Source organism: Spea bombifrons, chromosome 2 (genome assembly GCF_027358695.1).
Source record: "Spea bombifrons isolate aSpeBom1 chromosome 2, aSpeBom1.2.pri, whole genome shotgun sequence".
Classification (NCBI taxonomy): domain Eukaryota; kingdom Metazoa; phylum Chordata; class Amphibia; order Anura; family Pelobatidae; genus Spea; species Spea bombifrons.
The window spans coordinates 111,253,304-111,274,132 of NC_071088.1; the positions used below are offsets into that span (position 1 = coordinate 111,253,304).

At 39.9% G+C, this 20,829-nt stretch overlaps 1 protein-coding gene across 1 annotated transcript; it reads left to right on the forward strand.

Moving 5' to 3' along the window:
* Positions 1-412: 412 nt before the first annotated feature.
* LOC128473799 (inactive dipeptidyl peptidase 10-like) lies at positions 413-16,998 on the forward strand. The gene is made up of 5 exons (XM_053456031.1): positions 413-496; positions 13,960-14,074; positions 14,646-14,741; positions 15,291-15,385; positions 16,873-16,998. Exons 1-5 carry the CDS (start codon positions 413-415, stop codon positions 16,996-16,998), a joined length of 516 nt encoding a protein of 171 aa, XP_053312006.1.
* The last annotated feature ends 3,831 nt before the right edge of the window (positions 16,999-20,829 follow it).

Consider the following 20,829-nt stretch of genomic DNA (forward strand, 5'->3'; position numbering starts at 1 on the left):
GCCTATTTGGATAAGAAGGCAGAGATATAGTGGGGTGCGGAGTTGTTAAGAGCTCTGTCAAGGCTCTTGTCAAGGGTTTGAATTTGATTGTGGAGGCTTTAGGGAGCCAATTGTGCTATTGGCACGGTGGAGCAGAAGATGTGGAAAGGTGACAGAGAATGATTAGTCTAGCTGCAGTGTTTAGGATGGATTGGAGTGGTGAAAGGCAGGAGAGGGGGAGACCAGTTAGTAGAGAGTTGCAATAATCCAGATGGTATATCACAAGGTATATAAATATGGGCCAATGGGCAAATTCAATAGATGTTTTTTTTAGGTGAAGGCGTCAGTATTTGGTGAGGGACTGGATGTAAGGGATGAAGGAAAGAGACTGGATGTAAGGGATGAAGGAAGTGTGACACCAAGGCAGTGAATGATGGCGTTTTCAACAGTTACAGAGATGTCAGGAAGTGTGGACAGAGGGGATGGCAGGATAACCATAAGCTCAGTCTTTGAGATGGTAATAATACAGTCGTGAGGCGAGTTAGAAGAGAGGTTGAAGGTTCAGGAGAGGAAATGTAGTTTAGGGTGTCATCTGTGTATAGGGAAGAGATGTAGATAGAGAAGAGTAGCGGCCCACGAACTGAGCCCTGAGGAACACCCAACAGATAGATGGTAGAGGAAAGGAACAAGTTCCAATTAAGAGGACACTTAACATACGGTCAGAGAGGTAGGATTAAAGCCAGAAAAGAGCTGTGTCATGGATGCCATGAGCGTAAATGGTTTGTAGAAGAAGGGGTGATCAATTGTGTCAAAGACTGCAGAGAGGTCCAGCAGTATAAGTGGTGAGGGGTGGCCTTTTGTTTTAACAGTGAGGAGGTTGTTGGTAATTTTAGTGAGTGCCGACTCTGGCTAGTACAGAACATAACAATTTGGATTTTCAGAAACAAAAGGTGAAGAGGCACCTGTTCAAAAAAGCTAACAATCTAGAATGAGTTAGGGTATATTACACAAAGTAATTATTTTCACGTTTTGTAATGTTATGTTTCACCATTTGGAATGTATTGAACATTATATCAGACACAGATATTCCCTTCTTGGATTTGAAATTTAAGAGAGAGTTTAATAATTGTAGATCCTGAAGATTTGTCCACCTTATTAAATGTATAATTTTAAGGCTGGTTATACAAATACTGTTTTCATGACTATGAAGTGTATCAAGGGAGTGGTATGTTAGTTTTGTTATCTGTTTTTTTTTTACAGCTGCAGGTTTTTAAAAGAACACTGCCTTATACCGTTGCTGTAATATGAAATAGTTGAATACAAAGAACTCCAGACACATATGTTTGTGCAATAGGTTTGATATACATCCTATATACACCGCTAACAGGTGAAGTGAATAACACTGATCATCTTGTTATCATGGCGCCTGTCAGTGGGTGGGAATATATTAGGCAGCAAGTGAACATTTCGCCCTCAGAGTTGGCCTGGTCTGATGAATCACGTTTTCTTTTACATCATGTGGATGGCCGGGTGCGTGTGCATCGATTACCTGAGAACACATGGCACCAGGATGCATCCATTGAGGCCCCACCTTGCAATTTACAGGATTTAAAGGATCTGCTGCTACGTCTTGGTGCAGATACCACAGCACACCTTCAGAGGTCTAGTGGAGTCCATGCCTTGATGGGTCAGGACTGTTTTGGGGCAATAGGGAGACCTATACAATATAAGGCAGGTGGTCATAATGTTATGTCTGATCGGTGTATATCATCTGTTGAAAACAGTGGGAGGCAGTTAAAATGTTTTTCTGTAGAAGTAATACCCTGATGAGGGTGTTTATAAGGGTTAGGTAGTTGCTGGCATCCTTCCTGTTATGTCCTGAGTAACCTGCATTGAAACCAGCAATTCAACCAAGACTACTTAAATACCTTTACCTCAGTTTGTTTCATTTAAGCCTTTGAATCAAGCAATTTCCTTGAGACACTCAAGACTCAAGTGAAACTTTTAATTCTAAGGTATGGACACCATTCTCCCATCAGTTAACGGAAAGTCAACTCTCCTTACAGTCAGATTGTAGATATCAAGACCAGAGAATGTACTTAAGAAAAAAAAATCTTGGGAACTTCTTCACACCAGCTACCCGGAGCCTTCCCTTGCAGGAAGCGGCCAGGACTGCCCCCTCCTGATTGATGTCGGTGGGCGGTCCCGCTGATGTCAGCGACCAGAAAGATTTGGGCGTTCCCAGGTATGATAGTATAGAAACATAGACTTTGCCTGCAGATAAGAACCATTTGGCCCATCTTGTCTGCCCATTTATCCTGATGTAAAGTCCTTTGGTCTTCCAATGCCCATCCAATGGGCATTGTATTAGCCTCTACAATTTCTGCTTGCACTATTTCCTAGATGCACATGTTAAAATGTCTGGAGCTGCTATCGTTTAAAGGTAGAAGTAGGTATGTCCAGTTCAGCAGACTCAACATTCAGGAAGCGCTATCAATCAGTGGTGCACGTATACTCTATGTGAAGTATAAAAACAGGGCTAAGATTTATTGATTCGGCCACTAGAGAGCGCTAAACACCCAACTTTATTTTAATAATTTTAAGCCAAGCAGAAAATTCCTATTACATGTTAATTACTACACTAAAATGAATGGCATTATAACTGTTGACCGGGATGTTTTGAATTTTTCTTGTGTAATAATACAAATGAGTAGGGGCGCTGTCAGAAATCTTGGGGCCCAATACAGGCTTAACAACTGGGCCTCATGCCTCCCCTGTCAGCCTGTCACATGCCCACCCTATTGTCTCACCTATTTCTGCGCCCATGATCTGCCTCCCATAAGGCGTTTGTGTTTGTGGTGCCTGGGTGCGGTATTTCTTCGCCCCCATAGCTAACAGACAGTGATGTAACAAAAAATGCTGAGGCTCCCCTTTGAGACTTATGGTGGGGGTCCTCAAGCTCCTTGTCCTAGTTTATGGGTAACACCATAAACTAATACATACACTCCATATGCTGACATACCCTCACATTAATGCAATACAGGACACAATAAACTCACACAGTGCCAACACTACACTCTTATACACATGCTACCACTATCCAACAATATGTGTTTACACACACAGTGAGTGTGAACACATATGTATATAGTGTATGTATATATGTATATATATAGTTAAGTGACCCCTCTGGGTGCCTCACTTACTAAGATGGCTTTCAAACAACTATTTTTATTTTATACCACCTTATTTTAAAGCAACTACATGTAAGTTTGCAAAGGAATGTAGCTAAGAAACAAGAAACAATCATATTCATCAAAGATAAATTTTGTGTATAATATATATATATATATATATATATATATATATGTATTATATGCTATTTTTACAAGAAGTAGTAGTGGCAACAACCTGCAGTCACCCACCGATAGAGATGGACCCTACCGGTGACCAGAAGCAGGATACTGGATGCCAGAAGAAGGAAAAAAGAAGGCCAGGAACAGAAAAACAGGCTGAAGGACTGGAAAGCCGAGTCACTGGAGCACAGTGGAGATACACAAGATGAGGTCAGAAAAAGATACGAAATTACATAATCTTTTAGAACCTCTGGAGGTTCTCATTCCTGAGAACACGGTTCCACTGCTCCAGAAACCAGTGGTTTATACTAGACTTGGGCGCCGGCCAACTCTCCGTCTTCGTGTTCGTCTTCGTGGGGGGGGGAAATCTTCGTATTCTGCGAATATTCACCTGTTCCTCTGTTTGGTTTGGGCGAATACTCGTGTAGATTTTTTTCCGTGTTTGTTTTTTTCTTCGTTGCTGCTGCGTAGTCCCTACCGTGTTAACCCCGTATTAACCCCTTCTACAAAAAACGAAGACGAACACGAACACGAAGAGTTGGCCTGCGCCCAACTCTAGGTATAACCACCTTGTATATTCTTTAAAACATTCCTTCTTTACAGCATATATTTGCACCTGTCTAAAACCTTTGCACAGTACGGTATGTTGGACACCCGGCACATATGTATAGTAAATAAATGTTATTTTTTTCTGGAATATCAATATAGTGTGTTTGTGAGAGAGCTGCATATACTTTGGGCTTCCGGTATGTACGTGTGTAATAGATTATTGTTGCAACATATAAGTTATAGAAAGTCTGCCTGGTGGGGCAGGGAGAATTAAATCCTACATTCTCCCGAAATGGACGTATCTATTTAGGAGACAAGAAAGAAAAGAGACAAAGCTACTCCTACAGCAGAAGCTTTGTAATGCACGTTGAAGTCTACTTGATTAAACTCATCAACCTTATCCCCTACACAGGGCCAAACTAACAGCGGAGCACACGGAGCAATTGCTTCAGGGCCCCGCCGTTTTTATTGCTGCTTCTTCATGCCATTGGAATTGTAGCCATCTACATGGGCTGGGGCAGAAGCAGCAAAGGATAGGGACTTAGCAGCTCTGCAGTGTGTTTTCACAGGAGATTTGCTAGGTTTATAGATGTGAGCGAATATGAGCAATCTCAGCAAAATACACAAAGTCACCTACTGTAACAATCAAGGAAAACGCAATACAATAAAATAAAAAAGAAATTCAAATTACACTAGAATTTTAAACCAATGTAAGGTTTTCCTATAACCAATACCAAATATTTCTCATTTTTTAAATGTATGCACAATAAAAAGCATCCATGACATACCCCAAAATTATTATGAAAGCATACTTATACCTTTTATACAATACATGTTTCGAGTTACAAATGAAAAATATTAGCTCAAACCCAAACTTTATTTTCACGACCAAAATATGGTACCAGAAAAATGTAAATTTAACATCCAAATGTGCCTGATTTTGCTAATTGAACCTTTTTCAATACGAGAGTGGTGGTCAATATAGCAACACACTGAAAGGGTTAAACATGCACATGTATTATACTAGTATCTTCTAATTGTAAACATTGAGAATGAACCTTTTGTTACTATACGCTGTGGTATTTTGCTTTTTACAACTGCATAATAATTGCTTTTGGAAATAAAAAAAAGGGGAGCGCAAATACTATTATTTATGTTGCGATAATGCTTTTTTCTTGCCCTCCTTCCATCTTCTCCGCGTAGGATTCCTGTCTTATTCCCCTCCTCCTCACAGTTGGTAATTTCGCTGAGAGAGTACTTTTTTTTGCTTTCTGATTAATTCCCTTAGTCAATATAAGATTGGCCTTCGCTTGTTGCACGAGACACGCACACACAGAGCTGCATTTAAAAATCCTCTTTCTCTGCACAGCTAAAGGAGACAAGAAACACCAACTACACAACACAGCACAGAAGCCACTCTGCCGCGATGATTGTCACCACTCAGCAGAACCTTGGTCCAGAATTGGTCAGTATTGGTGGTCATTCATTCATTCATTCATCCATTCATAAAATGTGTTTGTGATTAGGCTGGAAGATGAGGGTATTTTTTTTTTTCTACTCGATTGAGAAATATATTACAATGAATACCACAATTAATGGGTTAAAGACACATTGCATGTTAATATGTTATGGTTTTATAAAGAATCTGACCATAATATCAGCTCAGGGTTACCGGCTGAGGCAGGTTTAACCCCTACTGCTAAAGGTATATATATATGGTCCACCTGGCACTCAAAGGGAAGAAATATAATATATTGTAGGACCAATACCTCTACTGCTCACTGTGATTGCCACAGATTGATTTGTATGTGATACATTATCCCAATGAATCTTTCAACTTAAATCACTCTAATCCTACATTACTAATCATCACAATGACCAGCTGGATCTTGAGACCCGGTTGCCCTTTTATACAGCTAGTAAACTCTTATTAGAGTGTAAACGTGACTGATATTGGTTGTAGATTGCTCTTGTCGCTCATTGCTGTATACCGCACATTCTCTCAGCGGCTTCTGTTTAGCATGCTTTTAACACTGCCATTCTCTGGCACATTCTTCTTGTATTCTTGAATGGAAGTTTACTTGAGCGAGGGCAAATTAACTTTACAGCATATTAAATAGGAACCATTAGTCTGTGAGATGGAAAACACCCATTATTCTTCTGCAGCCTTATAAACTTAATTATACGTTGACCAACCTTCCTGCTAAATGCATCTTATCATTTATTCCCCTATAACTGCAAGATCAATCACCTGGTTCTGTTATTTACCCCCTGTAACCGATAACTGCTTTTGTTACCAGACACACAGCAACGATACAAATAACAATGTTCTAGCTGTCTGTCTGTTACTAGAATGTATGCTGTGTACTACCACCGAATATTCTTATTAGCACACACAATTTTATCTGTATGGAAATTACAACATTTGAGCTGGCTAATACAATCATCATTACCTACAAAAAGTAGGTTATTATTTTTTATTATATTAAATAATAATTTAATATACTGCAGTCCTTTAGCAGTAGGTTAACAGTCAGCACAAGTGTTTGCAGGTGATTCATATGTCTGAAATGCAGTTTAGCTGCCACTACAGAATTTCAAAGAGCCACAGGCAAAGGATGAACTTGTTTCCCCCTCTTAAATGAAACATCGATACTCCATTTATTCCCTTATTGTCTACACTTTCTGCTTCATCCTCCAAAACAACCAGACTTAATGCCACATTGAGGTTTAACAGCATGCTTCACACACACACACACAGCCTCACACAGTGCTTAGATGCAACACAAACCTTCAGAGAATGCTATTGTGTAACACAATGCAAATGCAATGTAAAATGCAATGGTTAAATACAAATTGTCTTATGAATTTGGTGCACAGTTTAAGAAGTGTTCTTATCACCATTACAATCAATGGAATGGTGCAATCAGCAGAAACACTGAATGAATGAATTAATAAATGATTGGCACAAGGAGGCTTTTTAGGTGGCACAGGTAGGCTGTTTGGGGCAGAGATGGCACAGGCAGGCTGTTTTTAAGGGGCAAAGGTGGCACAGACATGCTGTTTATGGGGACAGAAATGCCAGAGGCAGGCTGTTTGGGGGCACATACATGTTTGGGGGAACAGATGGCACAGGCAATCTGTTTGGAGACAAAAGGTTGCACAGACAAGCTGTTTGGGGGCAAAGGTGGCACTGTGGCTTGTGAAGTTGGGGCCCTTTCTAAACTATTTTAAACCGGTACGGGGAGACAGGAAGAAGGGGTAGCAAGGGTTGCACTGGGCCCGCTAGAGGCACGGGACCTGTCACAGCAGCGACCGCTGTAGTTACGCCAGTGCTTCCAGTGCTTCACACAAGGCTGAGGTTTCACACAAATCTTTACACAATGCTGAGGTTTAATATAAAGCTTGAGAAAATGATGGAATTTAACACTGGGGTTCACACCATCTTGAATATGTACCAACAGACCCAAGTATTCGTGGGTCTTAGTGCCAACATTTAATTTAATTCAGTATTAGGCATTTATTCATGTTGCTTGACTATACCAAATATATTTACAATAGTACACAATCCAGTGTGTTCACATAGTCATGTGGTCCAGCCTTGTGTAAAAATACTGTTAAATTAAATATCCAATATCACAAGTGACTAGTTTCAGATAATGCTAAGTATTTAAAAGTAATTTTACTCAATGATGAATTAGAAGAACCATTGTGGATTTCGTGTTTTGCACCTACATGTGTACAAAGAAGAAAGGTTCTGATTTGGGTCCACCGTGATTTCTCAAAACTTCACATAACCATTATTGTTGAAGTTATGGTGTCTATCAACATGTCTATTTCACATTAGAGTGTTTGTTGGACTGATGATATATTTCAAGCATTAGTTGTAGTAAAACGTTAACATGCACATTATCTCTACTTACGTTCTAATTGTCCATAGGATTTTCAGCTGAAGAGACCTAGTTGACATTCTTCTATATCATCGGCCATCTGATGATATAGCAGATGCCCCAGGTTACCACCTAGTAATGTGCATCTCGATTGAGAATAGGGTCAGATATAAATCTTGTCAATTCTAGTTTTAGTAAATATCTAAAATTGAATCTTCCAATATGAACCTTCCAATATGTTTACTACACCCACAGCCAATTAGCCCAGCCAAGCAGATCTCTATTATAAAATGGTGACAGGTCGCTTACATTCTGATACCTGTTTTCACACAGTACTGCATGCCAACACATACACTTATTACACAGTTTTTAGTTTCCCACAATTTCAGTGCCTAGTTATTCTCAAAATGTTCATATATAGCTTAAATATTTGCCTAGCTTTATACAATGGGGTTTATTCCTGAGTTTGCAGGAAGGTTGTGGTTTCAACTCCCTCACTTTACTATTTGTTAAGAGGGGCCAAGTATCTCCAGCAAGAATCGCTGAGCTTTCCCTGTACAATGTATAATTCAATGGACGAGGAGACTTTAAGAAATCTCATTTATTCAGCTATGTATTATACAGGATCTGCCAAGCTCCACTTGCAACAGAAGCTCACTGGGGTTGGCCTTTGTAATGTATTCATGGAAAGTTGTTTAGCTGGACTGAGTTGGTTGAAAATGAGAAACTTGTTTATTCACTAAAGTATACTTGACCACAGTTGAAGCCAAGTTGACTGACAGCTCCCTGACAGCCGCGAGTTGCTACAAAAAACAATGCAATTGGTTTATGCACAAAAAGCTGATTTTGTCAAGTTGGCAAATTTCCTTCTGAGAAGTCATCATGATTTCTCAGAAGGAGGCGAGTTGATTCAGAACAATCCGAAACTCATTAATATACTGACTGGTTTGTTTAAATTGACAGCAGTCAAGTTCAGCTCGATTGTAGATTGACCTAACGTGCTGGAGACTCACAGTCAGTTTGACTGGGGGACTGCCCTGCATGTCTACCTGGGTTTTTCCCAGGTGATACAGATATCATAGTATCATATGATATCATAGGGCTTCTGGGGAAGGCCTATGGTCTCCGGGACAGAGGATATGCTTGTCATCACTCATCCCTGGAAAGAGAAGATCCCAGGTACCCCCTCCATCTATGTTCTGATTTTAAAAAAAAGCATAAAAAGTAATTGTCCTACTTATATAAACTTCAGGGGGATAAAGCGTGTGTGCCTTGCCATTCTAGTAAGCGCTGTAGATAGCCTTTGTTATGCAGCACTGTCGTCTTTCGCTAATAAGCAACCGCTGAGTAAGGAAAGGCAGACAGAACTGATTTAATAGTCATCAGTTCCTCCAACACTTTCTGGCACATCATCGATAAGCAGCACGTCCCACTGAATACTGTAGCAAGATTACCTTGGAGCAATAAAACACTGGCTTTCAATCACTGGTACACTTCCTTTGCAGAGAACAGAAATGGTCCGTTAACCATTCCAACACAAGATAACATAGCTCTTCCCAACTTGTGCAGTACCTAGCTTTTATAGATCAAGATATGAGATCAAACCCAACCACAACATCAATTTATTTTATGATGACCTATAGCTCACCTGGGGGACAAGAACAGTTAAGTGGCTTCAAGATCCCACCACCCTATTTTAACCCCCACCACCCTATATCAGCCCGCACCCTAATTACTTAACTTACATTTGCACATACACAATCTCTCTCATTCAGATACTCAACCCTTTTACACACACTCTCCCAAATAAGAGCTTACTTTACCTTGTCTGGTGTCTGAGTTTGATTTTGTTTGCATGCAGTTGCATGGAAGGTGCCATGCTACAATACCCCACTGAGCACCTTCCAGAGTGGGCAAAGTAACATCGGGTGCCTGGTTCTGCATGAAGAATGTGAATCAGCCTGGGGCTATTGGGCCCTGAAGCCAACCCAACCTTGTATGGAATTTCCAAGTAGAATGTGGCACTCCCTAGTGTCTCTAGAAGGGACATCCTCACTTTAGACCTCAAATTTCTCTTTCCTCCCTAGATAAAACATCAAGGACAGTTGGTTGACATGTGATACTACTTAAACCAAGTCCAACGCCTAAAACTCAGTAAGCATAATATAAATTGTATAGAAACAGACACAAAAATAGTCTTTTTACAACGCTGGATACAATTTTAGTTTACATCACTCAAAACGGAAAGCCCATATGGAAAGGTGAGCCAGGAAGCCAAGTTCAAGACACAGCCAGCAACAGCTTGTGGAGCCAACAAGCTTAGCCAGGTGCTTCTCAGTAGTCAGCGGTCACTGTGCATAATTCAAGATTGCCTGAGGGACTACCTGTCTGGGACCTACCTCTAACTCACAGTTTTTCTCTTGCGCTTCTCCCATTATGCAAAACCAGCATTGTCTCAAGCCCACAGCCTAGCTTGGCCACAGTTTGGTAAGAGGAGAGGCTTAAACTCATTCTCCTTGTCAGGAGTTTGGTCCCAGTGAGCAATGCTCATGGCGGCTTGAGTGAGGCTTACCAGACCGTGGCTTTGGTCAGCTTGACTCATGTTGCATTATAGCTAGCTTGGCCACTTGTAGAAAATTCTAATGGTTTAACTTGGAATCACAATAAGCATATTCTTACTGAGTCTGTCACACGTGCCCCACGGTTCAGGCCGCGACTGTACCTGGACAGCTCAAAGGTAGCTCCATTATTCAGCCTGTGAACTGGGGTGCTGAAATGATTGGGGTGAAGTCATCCAGGTTCCCTCCCATGTGGTAATAGACATGGTTAGCCTACAGCTGTAGGCTCCTAGGGCTGGTCCTGCTCCCAACTGATTCTTCTCAATCCTGTCATTGTTGAACTCTCATAACTTGTGCTTCATAGTAGTATATAATGCAAAATTACTCATTACTAATAAATGCAGATTAAAATACACACAAAGAGCTTGGATGCATCCCATTATAATTTAACCCGCACTTGATGTTTTTGCCCTATCCAGCTGCATCATAATCCTACCCTACAGCATGTATTACTATAACATGACACCTCCGGGAAGGATTCCAGTGCTTTTTATTATTTAGAATTATTATAGTGCTGCTTGCAGCATATTTTCTTTGTCATTTTATGAGTTCCCAGTGAAAACAATATGCATTATGCAGCATGTATTTCAATCCGGCAGCTAAATGTTATTAAGGCAAAGAAAATCATTTTGTTCTGGTGTGTTTGTAGCAAGGGCTGGCTTTAAAACATCACCATTTCTACCCTATAAGGAAAGATAATGTTACTTTATGTAATAAAATTACTGAAAGGAGTAGCTGATGTAACTTAATAAAATAAGTGTAGTTTCCTCTGTTTTTAAAACACATAATAGTTTTGCAGTGGGAATGTTAACAATAGTATTATATTATTGAGACGCGTGAGTACCCCCCGCGTTGGGTACCGACGTGGCCGGGAGCCTGACAAATATATCTGGTGTTTCTTGCCCTGAATATTGTCCAGTTTTCCATTAAATGCTAACATTTAATGGTTACTGACACTAATACTAATGTATAACAAAAGTAGTAATGTTTATTTCCTTTAAGTAGAAGTATCACTTATGAATAGCATATAATAAAATTAATTTAAATGATGATGCACAGACAATTTCTTTAAAAACAGAAATACTAAAACACCCATCCATAAATGATCCCTGGGTCTTTCAAGGAGGGTCAACGTAAAATAGTGGAAGTGTAAACTGGAAAGTATGTGTCTTTAAAAAAGTTTCCATTAAATTTCTGCTATTTAAGTATTACGTATATATTACCTGCACACACAACAAAATATAGTGATAGACCCTGGTAGGAATGGTTTTTGGAATAAAGTATTTTTTCCACAGCATAACTTCACCCAGTAATAAAGGAGGTATTTCTGTAAGCTCTCCACAGGTACCAATGACTTCCACAAACCTGATCATGGACATTAATGTCCTTTTATGCACTACTTGTCTACCCCTCATTGGTTGCTATTTAGAAGTCTATATGACAATCATTAAATCGAGGCTAGGAGTAACTTAACTATAGTGTGATAAACTGGAACATTTTGCGGCTCTGTATATAGACTCAGTGCAAGAGTCCGGACTCTGTAAATAGTAACTGATATTTACCAAGTCTAGAGTTCCCATTGTACTCAATAGAGGTGCTTTCTTGCCTGTTTTATTTGACTATTTAAGTACTTTGTAAGTATGCACTCTTTCTTGGTGAGGATGCATGTGAAACTAAACAGTCCCTTTTTTGCCGTTTTTATGGGACTAAACCTTTTCGAGGGAGGAATAGAATGACAGAACCACTGTTTATGTGCTTACCATACCACAGAGTGCAATTAACCGTTTATCGATGTTGAACAGCACTCTTATATGTAACGTAAGACTCCTAGGTTCATCTTTTCATGAGAGTGAAGTTGAAATTTCATTAAGTGAATGAGAAAGTAGTACTAATTTAATATGTTATAACCAGGAGAGGACTGGCTCCTTCTGGCCTGGGGGCTAGCACAAGCAGATTCCGTAGCACTGTTACAACAGAGTCAGTAAAATAAATTAAAATAATAGCAAACTGGTACAAAAGCAGAAGAGGGCCATGCTCTCGCTGGTTTATAATCTAGTTGGTTCAGGGGAAGTGAAACAGTTGGAGAGGACTGCTTGGATGGGGATGAGTTCATCAAATCAGGATGATCTGTAGAGCTTGTTGGTCATTCAGATGGCTTCATTAGGATGATGGCTGAGAGTGTTAGGAAGAAAGGTTGTAGGTGTGTCGAAAAAAGTGGATTTTCAGAAAGTCTGATAGAATGAGGAAGGGAATTTCAGAGAAGGGGTGCAGCATGGGTGAAATTCTGGATACGGGAGTGGGAAGAGGTAATGGCAGAAGAGGTAAAGCCAAGTGGCCCCCCAGTCCCTTGTCCCCTCCTCATTGCGACTAATATACCCTCTCCAAAACAGACTTACTCACTCACCATAACACACTTATAAACTTACATATTCACACTTTCACTAAAACAGCCTCATTCTATCCTCACACCCCACATCACACTTCACTCCCTCACACATTCAAACCTTGCTCCAGTCACACCTTACACCTATCACACCCAAGGAATAAAATAAGGTCTGTACACACATGCTAGATTTATATAGTATAATTCTGAGAGAAACCTTGGTAGGGCTTGACACGCTATTCATAGCTGAAACAAATGACTCCTACATGGTAATCAAGATTAAATTGCATTCAGTATTGATGGTGAGGGAGACTCTGATGATTATCCACCCCTGAAATGAATTTATCAATTCAACTTAATTTGTGATGATTTAATATAAAAATGATGTTAATAGTAACCACATTCAACAATGCAGTGCTTGAAAGCAAAAGCTGTGGGCAAAATCGATCTTCTACTGTTTCACTTCCCTCTCAACTGACTAGATTGTAAGCTCCCAAGAGCTTCTCCTTTTGTACCACTTTGTTAATTGCTTGTGATTTTACATTTATCCTACCAAGTCTGATTGTAAAGCACTACAGAATCTGCTGGCGCTATATAAATAAATGTAATTTAATATTACCTCTATGTAGAAATGCTAAGCTCAGATAAATTCTTCCTTTTCCCTAGACATATAATTCTTAATATGAAATCAATGGAACCCTGCTGACTATTTTAATAAATTATAGACAAATTTACACTTTCATGTAGACCTTGGCAGAATCTAATGTACAATTTGCGTGGCCTAAAGTGTTTAGATGTCTTTGTCCCAATTACCCATGGTGCACAAGAGCAAAATTCAATTTGTAATATTTATTTTAACTCTCCAGAATGCATCTCATTACAGTATAATCATCTACAGAAGCAAAGTATGGAGAATGCAGATTATTCGTAAGTGTGAGGTTTGGTGAAAACAACATATATTTGCTAGCCTGTCAATGGTGGGAATTGCTTGTGACCATTCCCACCATTGACAGGCTATGCCTGCTGGTTTAACGGCCAGCCATATTGACCTGCAACTTAATGCCTTAAAACACATAGAGATCTCAGATTACCCTGTATACTTGCATTTCAAGATACTTAGGATTGATCAGATGTATCAATGATTACTGTTTATGTGGAAGTGTATTGTTTCTTCATTTTTACAGGACCTGAGTAGTTCAGGTGCTCCACCTCGTAACTGGCGTGGGATTGGCCTGGCAATGGTGGTGATCTCTGTAGTGCTTTCGCTTGTGTTATTATCCATCTTTCTTCTATCTCCAGGTGAGTTCTTGAATTTGCCCTTGTGATGCTGTTAATAGCAAGACATGAGTCCTGTTTCTAGTTGTCTAAGGGATGAGCTTACTAATAATTAGCTCTTAGATCCAACATAGGGTATAACTATAGACACCTTGTGTCTGTTTTGAGTGTGGTCTAGTATCCTTCTGTGGTAGTCTACACTGCCGTCTCGTTCCTGGTTGCCCACCAACTCTGTTCAGGGGTTCCATTACTGAGCACAGTGCTGGATATAGGGAAGGGGAGAAGATAATGCAGAGGAGTTCAGGGAAAGGGAGAGTAATGAGCTATGTGGGCTTTGTCACTAACTGCCACCAGGGTAAGTTTTACTGGGGTCAGATAGTCCTGTTCATTTTAATAATCACTGAAAAAAGCACAATATTTGGGTAGTCATATTTGGAGTTGTATAGGGGACAGATCCTCTTAAATACTGAAATGTAACAGTACAGTGTCCGTATTGTTCGTATAGGAACACATTTAAGAAAAATACTTGTGATTACGTACTTAAATGGTTAGACATTAAATGTAATGTTTGTCTATATGTCTATACACTTCCAAGAGAATGAAAAGCTACCTGAGAAGTCTAGTTTGACATTGTCTGATCTGGAGAGTATGGAATACCAAGTCTACATACCTCATCTCTATTGGACAAGTCGTGAGTATGACAATAAGCCACATGCAAGGAGATACCATACTATAAAAAACACTTTAAGTACACTTAATGATCAATTCCATCAAGGGATGATGGGGCAAGGACCATTGCATTTAAACATTTTATTGATTTTTGTTCATAATAAATGATACTGGATACCACAAACTGCATTTGTGACAGTGGATTGATTTGCAATTGAGGATGAACTTATCACTTGTATAGACACATGAAGTGAACATCTTCACTCAACCGAAGTCCGTGTGTAAGTTCTTTCAAGACTCATTAAACATAATAGCAAATGTGTTAAAAGTGCTAAAACTGCTTACTAGATTTTTTCGTAGATTTCTCCAGAGCATCTTAAGAGTATAAAAAAACAAAGTCCTCATTAAACTCTCTAATTGATGTGTAAATAAATAATGGAAAAATAGAAACATGGAGCAAATTCATTCCAGTCCTTGAGCATTTAATTTGGACACCACAGTCCCAAAAGCACATATTCACGTGTTTGCAACATTATTTTTATGACTTCTTAAATCTCCTGTCTTTCCTCAGATTCCGAGATAATCATGGAATGCAGAGAAAGGAATCTGATTAAGCTCAATGTGGAGACAAAGAAGTCAAGTACCTTGCTGAGTAACATCACATTGGTATGAACGCAATCTATAGCCAGGGTAGAATTTCCTGAACGTTTTGATATCTTTTCTCCAGATTTGGATACCATAAACTGGCCACAAGACATCCACGCACTAATTCTACTACAAACCAGGGTCATATTTAACAAAGGGAAAAGGGGCAGCTACCCAGGGCCTATATTTACCTTATGAGCCCATGGCAGTTAATCTTTGGGCTCCCTCAACAACCACCATAGTCTGGATGTAGAGGACTGTGGAACAGGCAGCAGGCAACATGCAGACCACGATGGAGGAAACGTGAATGTGAGATTTGTGTCTGCCTTTGCACAGACCTCTGCTGTGTACTCAAGTATGAATGGCCTGGGGTGGCCCATGGGAGAAACTTGCCCCAGTTCCCATTTGGTTTAAAGACGGCCCTGATTATGTCAATACTCACTCTCACCTTCACCCCAAACCAAAACTTTCATATATTCTACTCTTAAGTACCCGCATAATTACCCAATTCCCCATAAAAATGCCTAAACTTATATCAAACCTTAATATCATCCATATTTATTTATTTACTTAATTTACTTATCAATTTATTTGTTGCTAAGGCAAGCAGGATGCTGTCATGTATTAACAAGGGAATAGGTTTAAGAGATCAAAAGATATTTTTGATCTTTTATAAGTTTTTGGTAAGACTGCTGGGCACCAGTTCAAAAAAACAGCACACTAGAAATAGAAACAGTTCAGAGAAGGGCTACAAAAATGATTAAATGAATAGAAAATTTCAGCTATGAAGAAAGGCTGTCCAAATTGTAATTGTTTTCTCTGGAGAAAAGACATCTTCATTGGGATATGATAAACCTTTACAAGAATGTACAAGGTCGATACAGAGATTTTTTTTTTTCTCTTTATAAATCATAGTTTCCAGACAACGCGTGGGCATCCCTTAACCCCTTAATGACAAAGCTGTACATGTGCGGGCTCAAAATGCATTGTTTTCAATGGGTTTAGGGACCGCCCATTGTCCTTAAGGGGTTAAGATTGGAAGAAAGGAGCTTTCTTCTTAAACATAGAGAAGGTTTCTATACTGTTAGGGTGATTGAATTGTGGAATAGACTGCCATGTGAAATCATTTTGGCCAATTTAATCAATATATTCAATAAACTTTGGATGTTTTTCTAGATATGCATACAGGGTTATAACGTGTAAAAGTAGATAAGGTAATGTTTTTCAGGGTGAGTCCGACTGCCTTGGAGTCAAGAAGGAATTTTGTTCCCTTTGAGATGATATTACTGTCTCAGTGGGATTTCTGATCCTTCAGGATCAACTAATTTGGGTTTGTGGAATGGTTAAACTTGATGGACTAGGTGTCTTTTTTTTCAACCTAATTAATAATGTAACTATTTCATATGTAATATGCAATATGTGGAAATGTATTCTAAAGAAAGTCATTCCTTTATTGCACATTATTCAGATTAGGAGGTAGTACTAACTGGTGCTCCTGTCCCTGGCAGATGTCTCTAAAAGCCTCTAGTGCAGAGGTCTCCTCAGATCTTCAGAATGTGCTTATGCTTCTAGACATGCAGCAGGTAAGTGTTTTCTGCCAAAACTACTGTTTCAATATATTGGCTACCATATAACAATGAATAGATTGCATAGGTAAAGATAAAGCATGCGTCCAGACTAAAAGCCACCAAAACAGCATGTACATGGCAGTCAGTGGACAGAAGAAAACACTGAAAAAATGATAACAAAAATATGATGGGGTTATGTATATAGAGTTAAACTGTTGCAAAGAGAAGCAATTAAATTACTTGTATCATTAGCTTTGATGTTGTTTGGCGTTTACACATAACAATAATATATGCTGGTAAATGACTATACTCTATACCTAAAGCTATTTTGTGTTGTGTCTGTGCTTCCAGTGCGAAAAAGGGAAGAGATGGGTAGAAAAGGGAGAAATTATGAGAAAGAGGATAGGGAGTGTGTGTTTGTTTATATGTTAGAGCAAGTATTGTCTAAAGGCAAGCAAGTGTGGATGAAAGGCCAAGTGTAAGCCAGGATGCTTATGTGTGGATGAGTGTTTGTTTGGGTAGGCATGTGTCCTTATGGGCAGGCATTTGTAAGGGAAGAATATATATGTGCATTCTGACGGTCTATCCATTACTGATACTGTTTTGAGCCTAAAGATTATAGAATGGATAAAGGGTGTGCATGAGCCAGACTGAGAGGAGCCCTGACTGAAACAAGACCACAGTGGGTACAATCTGGGTGCTGGGTAAGTACTGTGGATGCAGTCTTGCCAAGTTATGTGTCTGTGTGTGATCTGGGTACTGGGGCAAGTCCTGTGTGGGTGCAATCTGGATGCTAGGGCAAGTCCTGTGGGTGAAATCTGGGTCCTAGGGCAAGCAGATAGATTTGGTTGCATCCTAACCTAATTTATAAATGCTTTGCAAATATTTGTGTATTTATAATTTAGCTATAAATGGATTGAAACCAGGAAAAGCTGTTATGGCCAGTTTTTACTGTAGCATTGTTCCTTCTTGACCTTTTCAAAAAAGGAATGATTGAAGTAGAACATTTCCATTCTGCAACCTCTCTTCTACTGCTTCAGAGTTCAATTTTCACAATTACATGCTGATATCATCTTACCTTGACTAGAAGTCAAGTCTTCAGGTTTTCATTGTTGCATGAAATGTCATAGACTGAATTAAGATTATCTTCACTGTCTCTGGCTAATCCTCTGAGAACATACAACAGTGAAAAGATGGATAAGGAGTCGTGTTAACCTTTTAAGTAGGAACTGTGATAACAGCAGTGATGGAACAGGTACATTTATTGAGGATTATTCTAAAGTGCAACAGATTTTATATATATAGATGAGTGAAAACCATGGGTGTCCGGGGGGGGGGATTGTTCACTTCTCCATGCCGTTGCCACCTTGTGCTTGCTGGCTGCATTCAGATGACACAAACACTACGCAGGGGTAGTGGCAGGTCAGCTGAGTCTCTCTAATGTCATGTGCCTCCCATCCCTGCACTAACGAGGATGTCAGACACAATGGTGGAAAGAGATAAAAGGCATTGAGGAATATAAGACAAAAAAGGGGGAAAAGAGATGGTGAGCATTGAGGCATATTAGACTAAAAAAGGGGAGGCAGAGGTGGTAGGCATGAAAGAAGAAAATACATAAAAGTAGAAAAAGAAGCAGAGGCGGAAGAAGAAAATACATAAAGAGGGAAAAGAGATTGCATGGATATAGGACATTTGGGTGCAATTTGTATGTTGTGTGCTATGGTGGTGTATCTGGTGCTGTGGGGTTAGGTCTGGTGCTGTGGGGTTAGGTCTGGTGCTGTGGAGTTGTGTTTAGTGATCTGGTGCTGTGGGTTTATATCGTGTGCTGTGGGTTCGTATCTGGTGTTGTCCCTTTCCCCTTGCCTTATTTTCTGCCATGACTGCCATCTCTTTCCTCAATGGAGCATAACTTAGTTTGTGCACATTAACACTAAATGCAGATTCTGCATGGTTTTTTCAAAATCCAGCTGTAGTGTGTGATGGACTCGCTGATACCCCAGCAGGGTATCTCCATCAGACTCTGAACTGGAACCTCCACGAATAGCTAAATATAGCAATTTACCCCAATCACCAGACAACACCAGTTTTGGAGTAGAACAGGAACTGGTTTATTGAACAACACACATGTAGCCAGCCATACCCACATGCTCATAATGTCACTCTTTCTAGGGAGATTACTCGGGGCCAAGTGGAACCTTGTCAGCGCAATTTGGTACACAGATAGCTGGGGTTCCCAGCTGTCTGGGGACACCCTATTTTTGGGAATAGCTGGTCACGTTTTACCCCGTTTTTAAACAATAACCACGGTTGGTCGAAAAGGCATCGGTGCAAGGAAGTCTGAGTGGATCGTTTGTTTTGGAGATCTGAGGGCTGTTTCAGCAGGAATGCAACGGTTTATGGAAAGAGGATCATTCACTACATTTGAATGACCCCTGTATGGCACAAACCGCCCTGCCTGCAGGGACGGACTGAGACCATCCAGGGCCCCGGGTAACAAAATGGCATGGTCCCCTGTGGTGATGTGTGTTAGTGTGTACCACCAGAGGACCATTGTGCAGTCTTCATGTTTTCTAACACTCTCACAATGTTTCCTTACATTTCCTGCGTTTGTCTCCTCTCCTGCAGCTCCCCCTTCTTCTCTGTCTTAGTCTGTTTTGCCACCTCCTCCTCCTCCTCTTCTTTTCCTTACTTTTCTCTCCTCTTAAAGAAAAGGCCTTTTGGTGTGGCAGTGGGAGTGGCTCCAGTACTGGGCGCCGGTATATGACATCCCTGCAGACCCCATCTCGACCCTCGCAGGCCCCCTGACCCTCACAGGCCCTCTGACCCTCGCAGGCCCTCTTACCCTCGCAGGCCCTCGGCCCATGCTCAAGTGCCCGATAGGTCAGTCTGCCCCTGCCTGTCTGGCTGCAATAAAGTGAAGCCTATTTTCTCATGATAAGCCTGATGATAAGCCTTAATGAGTAATTATTTTACCCTCTTGCAATTACTAGAACTATGTAACATGTCATTGTTTTAAAACTACCTGGACTTTGATGGAAGCAATAATTAAGTATTTGAAGGATGAGTAATAATCACAGAACTGTAACCTATGACGTTTCTGGAAAGTACAAGAATAATGTTATTAGGATGTGTGTGTTTTTTCGATCTTCAAACAATACCCGTCCTGTATTTTATAATTGATTCTGTCTATGAGCATACAGGTACAACAATGTTTCTGGCACGGAATAGAAACAATAGATTAAACATTTTCCAGGCATCTGAAAAAAGGGTTGTATTGGCGGATCATACATCACAGCTTCAGTAAATTATTATACAGCTGGCACTACATGGGCACGGATCACTGCATTATTTCTTTGTAACTAAGCAAAATTGTGGCATGTATTTTAATAGCAAAATAGGGTTTGTAGTTTAAATCGATATAATGAAGGGGAGAAAGCTGTCAAATTGGAGCTGCCACAGTCCAGACAGTAGAAAAATTGCAATAAATCTAGAGAGAGACAAGATCTTTTTCGTTGTAACAAAAAAACAGGGAGGTTCTTACAGACAAAGGCAGCAAAAAGAGCAACAACCATTTCTTGGAGATGATAAGATTATAGTAAGCTTCCTATAGATGCTAATCATCGTTTTTTGGTATAAAACAAAGGCAACAATTTTGATTAAAGGTAAATGTTTGACTGACTTAAAAGGTAAGACCATGGAAAAAAACATTTTTATCTTTGAGCATACAATAGAGTACTGTATAAAGAACTGTCTAAACCTCCTTTATCTGCAGACCAGGCCATTATTGTCAGTAATGTGATATTCTAGATTATTTCTTTGTTTATATCACCATACCAACCAACTTGAATGTTCCAGTCAACTGGAACATTCCATTCATTGCTATGGCAACTTTTAAAA